Below are 16,468 nucleotides of genomic sequence, written 5' to 3' on the forward strand. Positions count from 1 at the left end.
CAAAGTTCAATGAGGAAAAAAAACCAATCCTGGTCTATATCACCTAAAAGTAACAGTAGTGGTAGACCAATTAATATGGATCACTAAGAACAAAATGTACCAAATTCATGGTGAGGAGAGGTGCTGGTGTTTCAATGTCTAGCTAGCACCCATGCCTCTTTTTTCCTTTTAAGGAATTACCTCGTCGCCTTAAGGGAAGAATTGGTGGGAAGGTAATTTCTCTGTGGCCCCATGGGTCAACAGGAGAAAGGTCCTTGATCCAAGCTGGGCAATTGTAAACATTTCGCCAGAACCTTGATTTTGGAGCAAGGGGACTAAGAGAACTGTCAGAGGTACTTATCACAGTTCCAGCTGTGTGACAAGTGTCAATGATGACAGCGGCGGTGGCCTCCTGACCAGGCGTTTCTGGCTCTCAGAGTCGCTGTGCTTTCAGCTCCTCGCTTTTGGGGGGCCACTGGTGTGTCCTTGACTCTTGCCGGTCCCAGAGCCTAGTTGTCCAGCTCTGCCCTGCTCTTTAGTGAGCGCCTCCCTTCCCCCGTGCCTTTCCAATGAATTATCATTTGCTTTGCTTGGGTTGAGCTGCTTTGTTTCCATTGTTGGCACCTAGAGGGAACTAGCAAAGGAGATTGAAAAGAAGTTGTTTGGAGAACTGAGGAAATGGGATTTTCTGGAAGCCTGGGCAAAGAGCTTGTTTCAAGAAGGAAGGACTGATCAGATCGGGGCACCTGGCTGGCTCAGTCGGTAGAGCATGCCAAGGTCGTGAGTTCAAGCCCCATGTTGGGCAAATAGCTTATGTAAAAAGAAAAAAAAAATACTCATATTTAAAAAAAAAAAAAGGAAGGACTGGTCAGGAACTTCAATCTTTGGGGTGAGGTTAAGCAAGATAAGAACTGGAAAGGTGTTTCTTAAATTTACCAGTTAAGGGGTGCCTGGGTAGCTCAGTTGGTTGAGCATCCAACTCTTGATTGTGGCTCAGGTCATGATCTTGGGGTCGTGAGATAGAGGCCCGTGTGAGGCTCAGTGCTCAGCGGGGAGTCTGCTTGAGATTCTCTCTCACTCTTCCCCTCCCCCGCTGCGTGCGCACGTGCTCTCTCTCAAATAAATAAATAAAAGTAAATCTTAAAAAGAAGTGCCAGTTGGGCGCCTGGGTGGCTCAGTTGGTTAAGCGACTGCCTTCGGCTCAGGTCATGATCCCGGAGTCCCGGGATCGAGTCCCGCATCGGGCTCCCTGCTCAGCGGGGAGTCTGCTTCTCCCTCTGACCCTCCCCCCTCTCATGTGCTCTCTCTCTCTCAAATAAATAAATAAAATCTTTAAAAAAAAAAAAAGAAGTGCCAATTAAGAGGTCACCTTCAAGAAGGAGTTTGCCCATCAGCAGGAAAGTGAGGAGAGGATGGCATGTGGGGTAAACGGAGATTCTGGGCACGTGGAGACCGCCCTTGAAGCACCCTGGCTGCAGGGAGGAAGGGCACCCAGGACTCAGGTGAGATGCCCAGGGCCAAGGGTGAGCTTTTAAGGAATAGAGAAACTGTAGAGTATTTCTGGGCTCGGTGGAAGGAGCCAGTAATGCGGAAAGCTAAAGGCATAGGCGAGAGGGAAATTAATGGGCTTACACGTTTTGAGTGCCTCCTAAGAGCCAGACAAGTTTCCTGAGGAGAGAGGGGACGGGTTCAGAGCCAAATCAGAGAGAGGGATTGGGCTGTGACTGCAGGAGGGACAACTCTGCATCTGACACAGGAAAGGGGAGAAATGGGGGAGATGACAGTGGTGAGAGAAGAGGAAAATGTGGAATTTGCTCTAAGTGACCTGAATCTGGGGGTTTCAGTAGGCACTCAATAAACGTGTGCTGATTTTAGCTAAATGAACCACAGTGAGTGAGCCACAAAACATCTACCTTAGAGAAGGAATGAGGCTGAGAAGGAGGTTGGAGGAGAGGAATGGGGTGGGAGAGTCAGGGGAACACACTGGAGGCCTAAGTAGGCTGGCCAAAAGTCCAAAGGGCAGAGAATCAGTGAGGGGTTTGTCCTGCCCTATCCTCAGGGACAGGTATTCTCTTAGGAGAGCGATTTTGCCTTTGGGAGCCAGGGGTGCATTGTCACTGTTCACTGTCCCCAGATGCTGAATTATCCCCTGATCTTCATTTATCCATGTGTTCTGGTTTAAAAATTCAGCACTACAGGGGCTCCTGGGTGGCTCAGTCGGTTAAGCATCTGACTTCGGCTCAGGTCATGATCTTGGGGTCTTGGGATCAGGCCCTGTGGGGGGAGTCTTCTTTCCCTCTCCCTCTCCTTCTGTCCCTCCTGCGGCTCGTCCTCTCTCTGTGTGGGTCTCTCTCTCAAATGAATAAATCAAATCTTAAAAAAAATTTAAAAATTAAAATTCAGCACTACATTCCTAATTTTTAAAAGGGGGAGTAAGTATATCAGTTACCCTTCTCCATTGGTTGTTTAGTTTTTAATAAAATTTTAATTTGGGGGGCATCTGGGTGGCACAGTGGGTTAAGCACCCAACTCTTGGTTTCAGCTCAGGTCCTGATCTCAGGGTCATGAAATCGAGCCCCCCGAATCCGGCTCTGTGCTCAGCGTGGAGTCTGCTTGAGATTCTGTCTCTCTCTCCCTCTGCCCCTCCTGCTTGTGCGTGCACGTGCTCTTTCTCTCTCAAATAAATACTTTTTTTTAATTAAAAAATAAAATAAAATTTTAATTTTGGAGTAATGTCAGATTTACAGAGAAGTTGCAAAGATAGAACAGAGGGCTCCCATCTACCCTTCAGCCAGTTTCCTCTCTTAGATCGCCATGTACATTTGACATAAGGAAGAAATCAACGTGGGCATATTACTGGTAATTAAGCTCCAGACTGTTTTTCCCATTAACGTCCTTTTTCTGCTTCAGGTTCAAATCCAGGATAGCATATTGCATTTTGTATTTAGTTGTTTTTAAAGAGTAGGAGTTAACTCAGTGATACTCCTCTTGCACAACTTCAGCAAGAAGAGTTTAAACTTTTCAAGATGGTCTACTGAACTGGTCTAAAAAGCTTAACGTCTGTATTTCTTTTATTACATTAATTTGCAACTCAAACACACACACACACACACACACACACACACACACACACACCCCTACACATACCCCAGAACCATACATTCCAACTACAGTTTTTCGTTCGCAATGCTTTAGGATAGAAACCATAAAATATGTTTATTATGTATGTCCGTTGCAACAGCATGGTGCTTCCCTATAAACTCCCCTTAGTACTGAAAATAAATCTGGAGCCAGCCCTGAGTATAAGCATGGGGAGAAAGTTTTGCAGGCGTGGCTGCCCGCCGTGAAGCTAAGCTTGAAAAGATAGACAAAAAGAGGGGATGCCATCTGTCTGTGTAGTCGGCAGTTCGTGCTTCCTAAGGATTTTTTTACTTTAAAAAAATACGTCAGTATAAATTAAGCAAGAGTTAAGCGCTCCTCTTTTGTGCCAAATATCCGCCTTCACTTGCAGGGTCTTAATCGCAGTATTTTTAAAACGCGGACATGCATTTCCTAATTTGTAAATACAGTTGTTCTTGAGATCGCTGTTAGAGACGCGAAAGAACCACAATTCAAAATCTACTTCACTGCCGTCAGTGCCCATTACCGCCTTTCTCTCCACCAAAACTAATCTCCGTGCGACCCAGATGGGACTCGAACCCACAATCCCCAGCTCCGGAGGCTGATGCCTTATCCATTAGGCCACTGGGTCACCACAGGATCCGGGTTCTCACACCGTCTCCTTACGCGATGCCATCATCGCGCCCCGCCCCGCGTTCCGCGGCCTCGCGTCGGGCGCCGAGCGATTTAGGAGCCGCCCCCAGCGGCGGCAGCGCGCGCCTGCGCCCACCTGCGCCCTCCCCCCGGCCCGCCACCCGCGCCCCCGTGCGCCTGCGCGTGGCCCTCCCCGCCCCACTGCTCCGGGACTGCGTGGCCGGCACGCGGGAGGTTCCGGGTGGCTCTCGGCCTGTGGGCTTGGAAGGTTCTCTGTGCTCGCTGCGCGTTAGGCGCACTTGGGGGAACTTAGACGAAATTCCAGTGCCTGTCCTTCCTTCGTTCTAATTCTGTTTACCTGAGCCCGGACGTCTGCGTTTTACAAAGTTCCCTGGGACTGCCTAGTGCCGCCTCCCGCAGAGCCTGAGCCCCTTCCGCTCCCTACACACCCCACAACCTTCCCGTCCCTTACTGCCCCTCCGTCCCTGCCTTTCCCGTAGTCACTCAGCGTGCAGCGTTGTCATAAACTATTGTGTGCTGGGGACTGTTGGGGGACTCCAGGGGGAACAGCCTTTCTTTTTCAAATCTGTCCTTCTCCCTCACTCATTTAACGTCCATTTTTCTCCCCTGTCTTTTCTTTACCTCCGGATTAAAGGGGAAATGGATACAACAAGGTCCGTCAATACAAAACAATAGGGATTTTGTTTTTATCCTGTCCTGGGTGTTGGATAAAGATTCAGAGACTTTTTGGTTCCATGCACAATTATGTCTATGCTTGTTGCCTGTGAAGATGCTGCATTCGTGGTTTTTAAAAATGCACAATTTCGTTTTCTCCTTAGACACCGAACACCTATTCATTGTAGAATCGTATAAAGTATGGATAAGCCAAACGATGGAAATTGAAATTGAAAATTCTACCACGTGGAGCTTACCACTGTTAACATTTTGGTGTGTATCTTTCAAATCTTAGGTGTCTGTGTGTCGCATGTCACTGTTTTAGTACCTGTAAACCCTGAGTCATTAAGGGAATGCTTTCAATGAAAATTAGGACATTATTAGTAAATAACAATTCACTAATCATTTAGCATTGGTGGTACAGAAATGACAGTGGGTAAAACTGACACCTCAGTGAATCAAGGCAGTGGAACCAAACTAGTAATGATCATCCTTCATGTTCATACACTGGTGAAGGGGGTGGAGGTAGCTGGCTTTGCTTAAAAAAAAAAAGTCCTTGATGACGCTGTAAGAATTGTCAATTGTATTAAATCTCCACGCTTGAGGACACATTTTTTTAATATTTTGTGTGACAAAATGGGAAGTATACATCAATCACTTCTTTCAAATACAAATACAATAATCATCTTTTTTTTTCTTCCACTTTTTAAAAAAACATTTCATTTTTAGGTAATATCTATCCCCATGGTGACACTGGAACTCAGGACCCTGAGATCAAGAGTTGCAAGCTCCAGAGACTGAGCCAGCCAGGCGCCCCACAGTGGTTGTCTTTTGAGGGAAAGAAATTGTATGATGTTTGAGTTGCAAGCTAAACTAACTGCTTTTTCAGTGGAAAATGGTTTTTACTTGAAAGAACAACTAACAGACAAATTATGATTATTTAGCCTTAGACGCACTTGGATTTGCTTCTCTGAAAGCAGGAGAGTTTCAAGCTCATGCCACCAGCACACGCAGTCCTATGGAAGAGAGAGGATATCTCGCACCCAAAGGCCTCAGTAAACAGTTTATTGCATTGTGTTACATCTTCATCACCAAACCAGTCCCCGGGGCCTGGGGATGGAATGTACTGATTGGCCTAGGCCATAGAAGGTCCTCTCCTGAATCTCCATCCAAACTATTATAAGTTAAGAGTAGAGGGTGTATGGTACCCCCAGGACAACATTGTATCTTTCAAAGGCAACTTTCACTTTGGACATCATATTTCTTTTTCAGGTTGTTTTCAGGTGAGGGTACAGAATAGTGGTTGAGAGCATGGCAGCCTGGGTCTGAATCCTGTCTGCCATTTACTGGCTGTGCGAACCTGGACAAGCTCCTTAACCACTCCTAATTCAGTCTTCTCTTCTGTGAAATGGTACAGGTAATAATAATACTACAACACGGAGTTGTGAAGATTAGATGTATTAATATATGTAAAACACTTAGAACACTTCTGCGCACATAGTACTCCATATTTTCAAGCAGAAGAAAACCCAATATAACTAGCTTAAACAACAAAGGAAGTGTATCGGGTGACGTAATTGCAAAGTTACATAATTGCAACCTTCAGAGGTAGGGCAGGCTGTTGATCAGAGCTTTCATGGTTTCTCTACAATTGTCCTATTCAAATTTCTAGGACTCACATCCCCCAGTCCAGAAGAACACAGCCTGCTTTCCTATCTCCAGTCATTAAACAAAAGGCATAGGCTTCCCAGCTGAATGAATTTAGGTCATATGCCTCCCTGAACCATTCACAGCAGCCAAGAGAATCCCTTGCAATGACTGGTTTAGGGGTGAATTCTTTCCACATTTTTGCACTTAGGGGGATTGGATTATACTGACTGAGTAGGTGGGAGTAGAATCAGCTGCCAATGAACCCCTTAGCTGCTACACAGTGAGTGAGGCTGGCAAAAATGTCTACAATAATGGACAAAGTTCAATGTTTGAATTTAATTACAGTAATAAACCAATACAATGTTTCTAAAAATACCCTTTTTAGAACACAGAAAAATTGCAGAAAGAAAACAAACAGATCTTTAACTCTGATGCTCTGATAACCATTTGTGATGCAAGAAAATGCAAACATTTTATTCAGAAAAGTGTAAGATACAGCATAGAAACATATTGGAGCAATTGGCAAAACTTGAATACAGACTATATAATAAATAATAGCATCAAAATTCAGTTGTCTTGGGGTCCCTGGCTGGCTCGGTCAATAGAGCATGCAACTCTTGATCTCGGGTCATGAGTTTGAGCCCCACAATGGGTGTAGATTACTTTAAAAAAACAAACAAATACAAAAAACCTTAAAAAAAATCCTTAAAGGGGCACCTGGATGGTTCAATCGGTTAAGTGTCTGCCTTCAGCTCAGGTCATGATCCCAGGGTCCTGGGATCGAGCCCTGCATTGGGCTCCCTGCTTCGGCTGGGGTCTGCTTCTCCCTCTCCTTCTGTGCTCTCTCAAGTATAAATAAAACCTTGAAAAAATCCTTAAACAAAACAAAAAAGTTCATTTGTCCTGAATTTGATGATTGCGGTGTGGTCATATAAGAGAATGTCATCAGAAGATACACACTGAAGTATTTAGTGGTTAAGAGACAGAATTTCTGAAACTTACTCTCAGTTGGTTTGAAAGTGTATATATATGTATATATATGGCTTTTACATGTTACTTTTACACACACGCACACACAAATGTTAACATTTGGCAAATCTGGGTAAAGATTTGCAGTTCTTCTGTATTTGGAATTATTTAAAAATAAGAGAGTGTCTGGAGAAACAGCCATAAGAAAACTTTTATTACCAGATTTGTGACTTCTATGCAGTCTTTTATGACAAAGGTTAAAAAAATAAAACAACTAAAAAATGCAACACAAACCTGCCTTATCCCTTCCTTCCATAATAGCCAGGAACCCCTGCCAAGTTCCTACTGTATCCTATCAAGGAAAAAACTCAAAGCAATATGTTTCTATATTAAGATTTTTTTTTAACCCACCTCCTCTATATCAAGATTTTTAAAGAGAATTATTTTGGAAATCAGCTGTGGTGCTTTGGTTAAAGCAGACGCCCAGGCAAACGACCTGCGAGCGATCTCCCTGGCATAAACCCTAGGTTCGGGACAAGGTGGGGCTGAGAACTGGCCCGCTGCATGCCGGGATCTGGAGTCTTTCTTCACCCAACTGCAAAGCGCTCTGGGATTGCCCGGCCGCTCCCATATCTCGCGATGCTATCGTCTCTTCTTCGCCCTATGACCCCCCCCACCTTAACGTGTTTTTTAAATCCGCCAATGGGAGCGCAGGGTAGGCTCGAACCAGCCAATCGGAATGCGGGGACACCGGGAAATTTAAATCGCGCCGGCCGGCTGCACGAGCCACACCGTCTTTGGGGTGATCCGTGGTGGACGTTTTGAGGGCAGCTGACCTGCAGCCTGCGCGCCCCGGACCGCCGTCTGTGGAAGCCTGAGCCGGCCGTGTAGGTACGAACTCAGGCCGGAGCCCAGCCCGAGTGATAACGGCAGATGTGCAGGCCGCCCTCCGCTTGCGGGTGGCGGGAGGGGAGGCCGGGCGTACACGCCCGACCTGGCTCTGGCCTCCCTCGTTGACGAGGCCCCGGGGGCGTCGTTCGTTGACGAGGCGGCTGGTTCGCGGTGCGAGTGCTTGGGTTTTAGGGCGCCGAGGCTCTGCGAACCGCGGCTAGACCTCTGGCGCGTCGCGGCGGGGAAAATCAATGAGGCCCGAGGGTGAGAGTCCCGGGAGGTGGCCCAGCGCCTCTCGCCCCTCCTCCGCCCGTTCCCCGCTGCATCTTCCCGGGTGGGGGGCAGGGGAAGGGCCTGGAGATGGGGGTGGCAGTTGGAAGAACTGTATCTTAACACGTAGGCCCAGGGCTGGCTGAGACACAGCGTCGGAAAAGAACAGCACCGAATGAAAGATAACAAATCGTAAGGAGGATTTGTACTTTTGTCCCCTTTCGGCGATCGCTCTTAAAGTCTGAATGAAGCACAGTTGATATCAGCCTTGTTAAGTGCGTTCACTCGAAATTTCTGGAAATGAAAATGCGAGATGCTGTGGATGCAGAACTGTGTCTCGAGTTTTCAGTGTTGACACGGAATGTTATGGAAGACTCCATAATGTGATGATGAGCCAGATATTTCTTTTAATTTTCAAGTGGGGAGAATGTACCTATTTTGGCCATTTAAAGACAATAGAGGGAGCCTCCAGGATATGGATCTATTACCCGTAGGACATAGGTTTTAACTGTGAGCTAGTTCCCCTATTTTGCCTTGGGTTAACTATTTAATTGAAGTAGTCCAGTTGCACTGTCCAGTATGGTAGTCACCAGGCTGATGTGGTTAGTCCGGTTGGGATATGCTGTAAGCCTAAAGTACACACAAGGGATTTTGGAGAATTAGGATGAAAAAAGTGTAAAATATCTCAATAACTCGAAATATTATAACGTTGAAATGCGAACATATTGGATGTGTTGGGTTAAATAAAAGAGATTAAAATTAATTTCACTCATTTCTTTTTGCTGCTTTGAAAAATGTGGTTGCTAGGATATTTAAATTTATACAACTTGCTTTCTATTTCTGTTTCTGATGGAGCACTGCTCCAGGAAGTCTCAGCCCTTCAGAGGGGAGGGGACTAATATTGTTTGGCCAGTTCACTATTTCATAGTGCTGAAAAAGGAAGTTGCTCCTCTAATATACAAGTGTGGATCCAGTATATACTTGATAATTTTAGAAGCTCTTCTTATTGACAAAGCAAAATGATAAAAGGGGAATTTTTTCTCTCCAACTTACAGCTTTCTCCCTTTGTCTCATAACCATGTCCACCAACGAGAATGCTAATTCACCAGCTGCCCGCCTTAACAGATTCAAGAACAAGGGGAAAGACAGTACAGTGAGTACCTTCTGTTGCTTTCCTATGGTATTTTTCAAATGGAAAGGTATTTGGGAAGGGATCAGAACTTTGAGGAAATTTGAAATAAACGTCCTCACTTCACAACAAAAACTGATATAGTAGGTGAAGTGGTTTATCTTTTTCCAAGGAAATGAGGCGGCGCCGAATAGAAGTTAATGTGGAGCTGAGGAAAGCTAAGAAGGATGACCAGATGCTGAAAAGGAGAAATGTAAGCTCGTTTCCTGATGATGCTACCTCTCCACTACAGGAAAACCGCAACAACCAGGTAAATATATATTTTAGATTATGAATTACGGCAAACCCACAAAATCAATATGGTGATTTTCTTAGAAATTTAAATAGTAAGGGGCTTCCGGGTGGCTCAGTGGCTTAAGCATCAGGTCTTGGTCTCAGGGTTGTGAGATGAGCCTCGCTTTGGGCTCCACACTGGGTATGGAGCCTACTTAAAAAAAGAAAGAAATTTAAATAACATTCCTAGCCTAATGGTTTTAACTATCAACTCTGTGAAGATCTTTTTTTCTGCTCCCAGTCAGTAATTCTGTTGGGTTGTCTCCTTTCCTACCCACTCTCCCTAATCTACTGAAGCTGATTCCAAGGTCTCCTTTAGCTCTGAACTCCCTTCAGGTTTCCCTGCATTTCTAGCCCCCAGTTCAGTACCTTGACTAGCCAGTCCAATGTTAACTGAAAGTTAGTGTGTTTAGCACCAGTCACTTTCTGCCTTTTTGGGGTGTTCCTGTTTTTTGTACTTGTCACCAGCTTTGTTCAGATCTTTTTCCTCCTGAAATATTTTCAGTGGTCTTCTAATTTATCTTTCCCTTCATTCTATGCCACATAATACTTACCTAAACAAAGTCTTAAAATACTGCTTTAGACCTCTTCTTTCTCTGCTTAAAAACTTTGGTAGTTTTAAATCCATATTCTTTGAAAAAAAATTTTTGTGTGTGTAAATTAGATCAATCTTAGATTTTCAATTTCGTTTTTATCTTTCAAAGATACTGGGAATCTTTAGTGCCTCAAATTTTTTTTTTTTTTCCCACCGAATAGTACCTATGTGCTATTTCTAGAGTACTATATTCAAATCCTATCTTCTTATAGCACTCCTTGGTCATCCTAGCAGGAAAAATGTTCCCTTTTCAGGATTCCCATAGCATCCCAGCTGTGCACTAAGATGGAGAGTAAATGCTAACATAACATGAATATTCACCATTTGTTTTATGGTTATCTATTTTTCACATTTTCCTTAAGTTGTAAGCTCCTACAGAAAAAGGGATGCTGTCTTTTTGAGTTCACTGTAGCACTGATTCTCAAACCCTTCTACTGTGATTACAACGTGAAACATTTTTGTAGCACTGTACTGTGGAGATGCAGAGATTATAAGCTTAGATATGAAAATCCCCAGCACATTGCCTACATAACTCCATCCCTTTCTCCCTGACAGCATATCTGAATGCAAGTCATTGAGACTAATGCAGGAACAACCTTCAAACTGCTCTAATTTCATTTATTAAATTGTTCATAGTCTCTTCTTTTAGTGACAAAATAATGGGATGATACTGCATAACTAGAGATTCCAGTGAGTCATACACCAAGTTTGAGCACTGTTCTGCATATGAAAGAATGAATATTTAATTAATAGCCAAAATTAAATGTGAGGCTAAACTTTTAGTAACTGATTATAAACCTAAAAATGTCTTCACAGTGGCAAGTAGGGATTTTATTGTTTGTATTTAATGTTAAAAATGAGAATTTGTGCAATTAATACCACTGTCCTTGCAGGGCACTGTAAATTGGTCTGTTGATGACATTGTCAAAGGCATAAATAGCAACAATTTGGAAAGCCAGCTCCAGGCTACTCAAGCTGCTAGGTAAGTCTTTTCTGCCAAAGCATGGGTAACCTAAGGTATCAGCCCTTTTGGATTTTTTTGGTGGGAAAGAGACAGACAGATGGCATGGGTAAAATAAAAGTTAGGTTTGCCATAGGCCTATTTTCATTAGAATCTTCCCTTAGGTGAAACTGTGATTTTGTATAAATCACAGTTGCCTAAAGTCCTGCCCACCCCAGTGGTAATCACTGTTAATCTTTTGGTGTGCTTTTTAAGTATATTAACAAAGTTTTTGTCAAGGTGGCATTTCAAGTTGGTGTCAGAGAAAGGAATTATTCAGTAGGTGGGATTTGCACATTCATTTAGAATGGCGCTTTCACCCTTACTTCTATCAAATACGAATATTTGTGACATCCATAACAAAGAATTAACAATTTCTATAGTTTGACAGTGTGCTGAAAAACAAATCCAAGTGACAAATGATGAAGGAAAAGATGCTTAACCTCACTAATAGTTAGGGAAACACACATTAACAATGGTAGTGTAATTGTGTCAGATTGTCAAAGTTTTAAAGTGACAAGATCTAACGTAGTTTGTGGGGATGCAGAGAGGAGGCTATTTTACATTATTGGTAATATTTCAATTTTGGGGAGAAGGTAATTAAAGACACCACGTGTGGCAGCACCATGCAACCCAGTCTGTTCATCTCCTCTTAAATTTCAGGAGATTTCAACATTTAGTGCATTACTTTAAAAGGTTATCTCAAGTTGAATTGCATTTTAAATTGATTTTTAAAGTTAATAAACTTCTCTTGTTAATCATCTTCAACTTTTGTTTCTCTTTCTGCTTACCCTTAGGAAACTGCTTTCTAGGGAAAAACAGCCCCCCATAGACAACATAATTCGGGCTGGTTTGATTCCAAAGTTTGTGTCCTTCTTGGGCAGAACTGATTGTAGTCCCATTCAGTTTGAATCTGCTTGGGCTCTCACTAACATTGCTTCTGGGACGTCAGAACAGACCAAGGCTGTGGTAGATGGAGGTGCTATCCCAGCATTCATTTCTCTGTTGGCATCTTCCCATGCCCACATCAGTGAACAAGCTGTATGGGCTCTAGGAAACATTGCAGGTACTTGGATTTAAAATTCTTTTGACCATCTCTAATCATACTGAGGTTGGGAGAAGTGCCTTGTCATAAGTAAGAGTCACCTGTGTGTTAAGATTTAAACTTGCTTGCTTTTAGTGCTTATAGAGGGGTATTAATGGCATCTAAGTAAGTTAGGGAATTTCCAAGAGTATTGTCTTTGTGTTAGGACGCTGGTGCACTCAGTCACTGAACATTGATGGTGCTAGACAAGTAGATTATGATTAACCTTGCCTTTTTTTTTTAGGTGATGGTTCAGTTTTTCGAGACTTGGTTATTAAGTATGGTGCAGTTGACCCACTGTTGGCTCTCCTTGCAGTTCCTGATATGTCATCTTTAGCAGTAAGTTGCTAACATAAGTCCGGTTACTCAGTGCTTGATTCTAATTTTTCCCACCCCCTCAAAATATAGAGGGACTTCTCATTGCATTTTTCTTTCCCCTCAGTGTGGTTATTTACGTAACCTTACTTGGACACTTTCAAACCTTTGTCGCAACAAGAATCCTGCACCCCCATTAGATGCTGTTGAGCAGATTCTTCCTACTTTAGTTCGTCTCCTGCATCATGATGATCCAGAAGTATTGGCAGATACCTGCTGGGCCATTTCCTACCTTACTGATGGTCCAAATGAACGGATTGAAATGGTTGTGAAAACAGGAGTTGTGCCCCAGCTTGTGAAGCTTCTAGGAGCTACTGAATTGCCCATTGTGGTAAGTTAACTTGAGAATATAAACCATAAGAAGCATGGTCAATTGATACTAATGTTGACACATTGCCTATTTTAGGCCATGAGGAGCCTCTGACTTGTTAAAACCTTTAGGGTGTAGAGTTTTTGAGCAGTGTTGGAAAAAATAAGAGAGAATCGTTGGCATCAACATTTTTTTTTTTTTCCTTTTCAGACTCCTGCGCTAAGAGCCATAGGAAATATTGTCACTGGGACAGATGAACAGACTCAGGTTGTAATAGATGCAGGAGCACTTGCTGTTTTTCCCAGCCTCCTAACGAACCCCAAAACTAATATTCAGAAGGAAGCTACGTGGACAATGTCAAACATCACAGCTGGTCGCCAGGACCAGATACAGCAAGTTGTGAATCATGGATTAGTCCCATTCCTCGTTGGTGTTCTCTCTAAGGTAATGAGGTCTTAGTACTTAACCAAAGGATGTTAGTATTTATGGATGGACATTTGGTAGAGCTGTGCTTGATAAGATTCTTAATGTACCAGTGTTGGGTTCTAAGTCCTTTGCTAAATAGTGGCCAGTAACCTCTTTCACTTATGGTTGGATGGAATCAGTTAGTAGTTTAGTCCTTGTTTTTCTATAACGGTACTTTTGGGGTCTTATTTTTACAATCGTTCTGAAGTAAACTTGTTTCCTTATGTTTATTAGGCAGACTTTAAGACACAAAAGGAAGCTGTCTGGGCTGTGACCAACTATACAAGTGGTGGGACAGTTGAACAGATTGTATACCTCGTTCATTGTGGCATAATAGAACCATTGATGAACCTCTTAACTGCAAAAGACACCAAAATTATTCTGGTTATTCTGGATGCCATTTCAAACATCTTTCAGGTAAGTCATAAGGTAGCATTTGAATTTGGGCTTGATGGTAATTGATGATATTTAGACTCAGGGTAGGACAGCTAAGGTTACTCAGTAGGGCCACAGAATTAGAAAGGCTGTTTATGTGGGGCACACTCTCAGTAAGACGTGACAAGGGATTATAAGAGATTAAAGGAGATGACAAGTAGGTGACCTGAATTGAAATCAAATCCATATGTGGACAGGATTCATTCCTATCTATTTTGTCAAAAATCTTTAATTCTCCAATGTCGTACTGAATTTTGGTACAATTAAAATTTGATGACTTAAAGTTATCTAATTTTATTTTTCTTCTGGTTCCCTTCCTAATTAACCCGAGCATGCTAGCATGTGGCACCTTGTCACAGTAGTTGAAGGTAGGTAGGTCCTACCTAATGACTTTAAACTTCTGATATGGAAATTTTACCTAGAACAGTCAAGTCTAGGATAATGATGCTTGGTGTATCCATCACCCAGCATAAATAATTTGTCAACATTTGGCCTATTTTCCTACTCTCCCCTTACCTAAACCCTCCAAATTCAATTATTTTGAAGTATATAAGTTATTTCATCTGTAAATATTTATGTATTCTAAAATTTGAGGACTGTAAAAAAGGCTAACCACAGTTTCATTTTTATACCTAATAAATTCTTGATATCAGCAAATGATCCAATCAGGGAAATTTGTTTTTATATGGCCTAAGGGCCATCTTTGCCCTTATACGATGGTTCTCTACCTTGACTACACTTTGGTGTTATCTGAGGTGCTTTTTTAAAAAGATCTTATTTATTTATTTATTTACTCACTCATTCATTCATTTATGAGACAGAGCATGTGTTAAGGGGGGCAGGGAGGGTGGGAAAGGGAGAGAGAATCTCAGCAGACTGTGTGCAGAGCCCCGTGTGGGGCTCAATCCCATGACTCCTGAGAATCATGACTTGAGCTGAAACCAAGAGTCAGATGCTTAACTGACTGAGCCACCCAGGTGCCCCTCAGGTGCTTTTATAAAACAGTAATTTTCTGTTCTCATCATAGACCAATTGAACCTGGATATGGTGTCATTTTTAAAGTTGCCCAGGTGATTTTGATGCACAGAAATGATCGAGAACTACTGTACGATCTGGCTGAGTGCTACAGAAGTAGCTGCTAAGAGCAAATGCAGATCTGATCACCTTGAATTTTTAGAAAATGTAAACTGAGCCTGGGTGGCTCAGTCAATTAAGCGTCTGCCTTCAGCTCTGGTTGTGATCCCGGGACTCGTGATCCCAGAGTGCCGGGATGGAGCCCCAAGTTGGGCTCCCTGCTCAGTGGGGAGTCTGCTTCTACCTCTGCCCTTCACCCCACTTGTGCTCTCTCTCTCTCAAATAAATAAAATCTTAAAAAAAAAATGCAAAATGGAGATAAAACCATCTCATAGGGTTGTTGAAGGAACTTTTCGAGTGGTTGTCTGATATACATCAATGCCCAAACATAAACATTATTTTCATTAAAATAGAACATTCAGTAAATTTGGAATTTTTTTTTTTAGGCTGCTGAGAAACTAGGTGAAACTGAGAAACTTAGTATAATGATCGAAGAATGTGGAGGTTTGGACAAAATTGAAGCTCTACAAAACCATGAAAATGAGTCTGTGTACAAAGCTTCATTAAACTTGATTGAGAAGTATTTCTCTGTAGAGGTGAGTAAGATGGTAATGTTAACAAGAATTTGGAAAATACACAAAGTCAAGCCCCTAAGATTTTTTTTCCTTATACTTTTTAAATGAGCCCTGTGCCCTTGTTAAATATGGCAAAATATCAGTGTGAGTAGGACATGATGTATGTATTTGCTCCTCAGATGTTTGGCTTGATGATCATATAATCTTTAACCAGAAATTTTTAAAATTAAAAAAAAATCACCACTCTACTTTCGAATGAGTAGTCTTAGGGACTTAATATCTTGAGAGTAAGTTTGTGTAGGAGTTGATGGAGAAGTGGGCCAACCCTACTAATAGGCCATCTTCCTTCCCATTTCCTACTGAAAAGTGACAGGTGGGGAAGTAAATCTCTCTTGTGGTAGCATCCTTCACCCTTTCAGAATCTTCCTCTCCCAGGCGCTCCTGAATTAGCAAGTTTCAGCAGCTCTCCCTCCCCTATTTCAAATATTGAAATACGGTTCAGCATTAAAGGTGTAATATGCAGATGAAGACCTTAAGAATAAATATAGACTTCTAGACAGACTGCTGCCTGGAAATGTGCTGTGTTTGTGGAATTATATTGTTTGGTTCTGTTTTTTAATACTTCCAGGAAGAGGAAGATCAGAATGTTGTGCCAGAAACTACCTCTGAAGGCTATACGTTCCAAGTTCAGGATGGCACTCCCGGGACTTTTAACTTTTAGATTGTACAGCTGAGGCAGAAAGTTGTTTGTTGTGTACTCTGTTTGGTAGAAGTTTGTCTTACTGTTTCTCTACTAAGAACTCTTTTTAAATGTGTTTTGTTATTGTAGCACTTTTTACAAGGAAACTCTACTTGACCAGTTCCAAACTGTACAACCTGTATGAAGCTCCTCCTCTCAGTGGGTTT

The 16,468-nt window shown here is 42.6% G+C and overlaps 1 protein-coding gene, 1 long non-coding RNA gene and 1 other non-coding gene across 4 annotated transcripts; 2 read left to right on the forward strand and 1 right to left on the reverse strand.

Moving 5' to 3' along the window:
* Nucleotides 1–3,657: 3,657 nt before the first annotated feature.
* On the reverse strand, nt 3,658–3,730 carry TRNAR-CCG (transfer RNA arginine (anticodon CCG)). The gene has a single exon. It is a non-coding gene; the product is annotated as a tRNA-Arg (tRNA).
* A 191-nt stretch (nt 3,731–3,921) lies between these two features.
* LOC145717221 (uncharacterized) lies at nt 3,922–7,271 on the forward strand. The gene is made up of 3 exons (XR_014140292.1): nt 3,922–4,000; nt 4,572–4,680; nt 5,137–7,271. It is a non-coding gene; the product is annotated as an uncharacterized LOC145717221 (long non-coding RNA).
* Nucleotides 7,272–7,762: 491 nt separating this feature from the next.
* Nucleotides 7,763–16,462, forward strand: KPNA2 (karyopherin subunit alpha 2). Of its 2 annotated transcripts, XM_081804674.1 has the most exons (12): nt 7,802–7,917; nt 8,318–8,379; nt 9,243–9,340; nt 9,489–9,626; nt 11,138–11,226; nt 12,042–12,310; nt 12,573–12,667; nt 12,771–13,034; nt 13,224–13,457; nt 13,713–13,895; nt 15,434–15,583; nt 16,191–16,462. In XM_081804674.1, the coding sequence occupies exons 3-12, from the start codon at nt 9,266–9,268 to the stop codon at nt 16,281–16,283; spliced, it is 1,590 nt and encodes a 529-aa protein (XP_081660800.1). In that variant the 5' UTR covers nt 7,802–7,917; nt 8,318–8,379; nt 9,243–9,265; the 3' UTR covers nt 16,284–16,462. The 2 variants fall into 2 exon arrangements, with proteins under 2 accessions (XP_081660799.1, XP_081660800.1); XM_081804673.1 differs by lacking the exon at nt 8,318–8,379 and having other exon boundaries at nt 7,763–7,917.
* Nucleotides 16,463–16,468: the final 6 nt, after the last annotated feature.

Source organism: Leptonychotes weddellii, chromosome 15, assembly GCF_054177405.1.
Source record: "Leptonychotes weddellii isolate Sample4059 chromosome 15, ASM5417740v2, whole genome shotgun sequence".
NCBI classification, from domain to species: Eukaryota; Metazoa; Chordata; class Mammalia; order Carnivora; family Phocidae; genus Leptonychotes; species Leptonychotes weddellii.

Coding starts and splice junctions, on each gene's coding strand:
- KPNA2 (XM_081804673.1), top strand. CDS start 9,266: ATGTCCACCAACGAGAATGCTAATTCACCAGCTGCCCGCCTTAACAGA. Junction 11,227..12,041: donor CAGGCTACTCAAGCTGCTAG/GTAAGTCTTTTC, acceptor GCTTACCCTTAG/GAAACTGCTTTCTAGGGAAA. Junction 13,896..15,433: donor CCATTTCAAACATCTTTCAG/GTAAGTCATAAG, acceptor TTTTTTTTTTAG/GCTGCTGAGAAACTAGGTGA.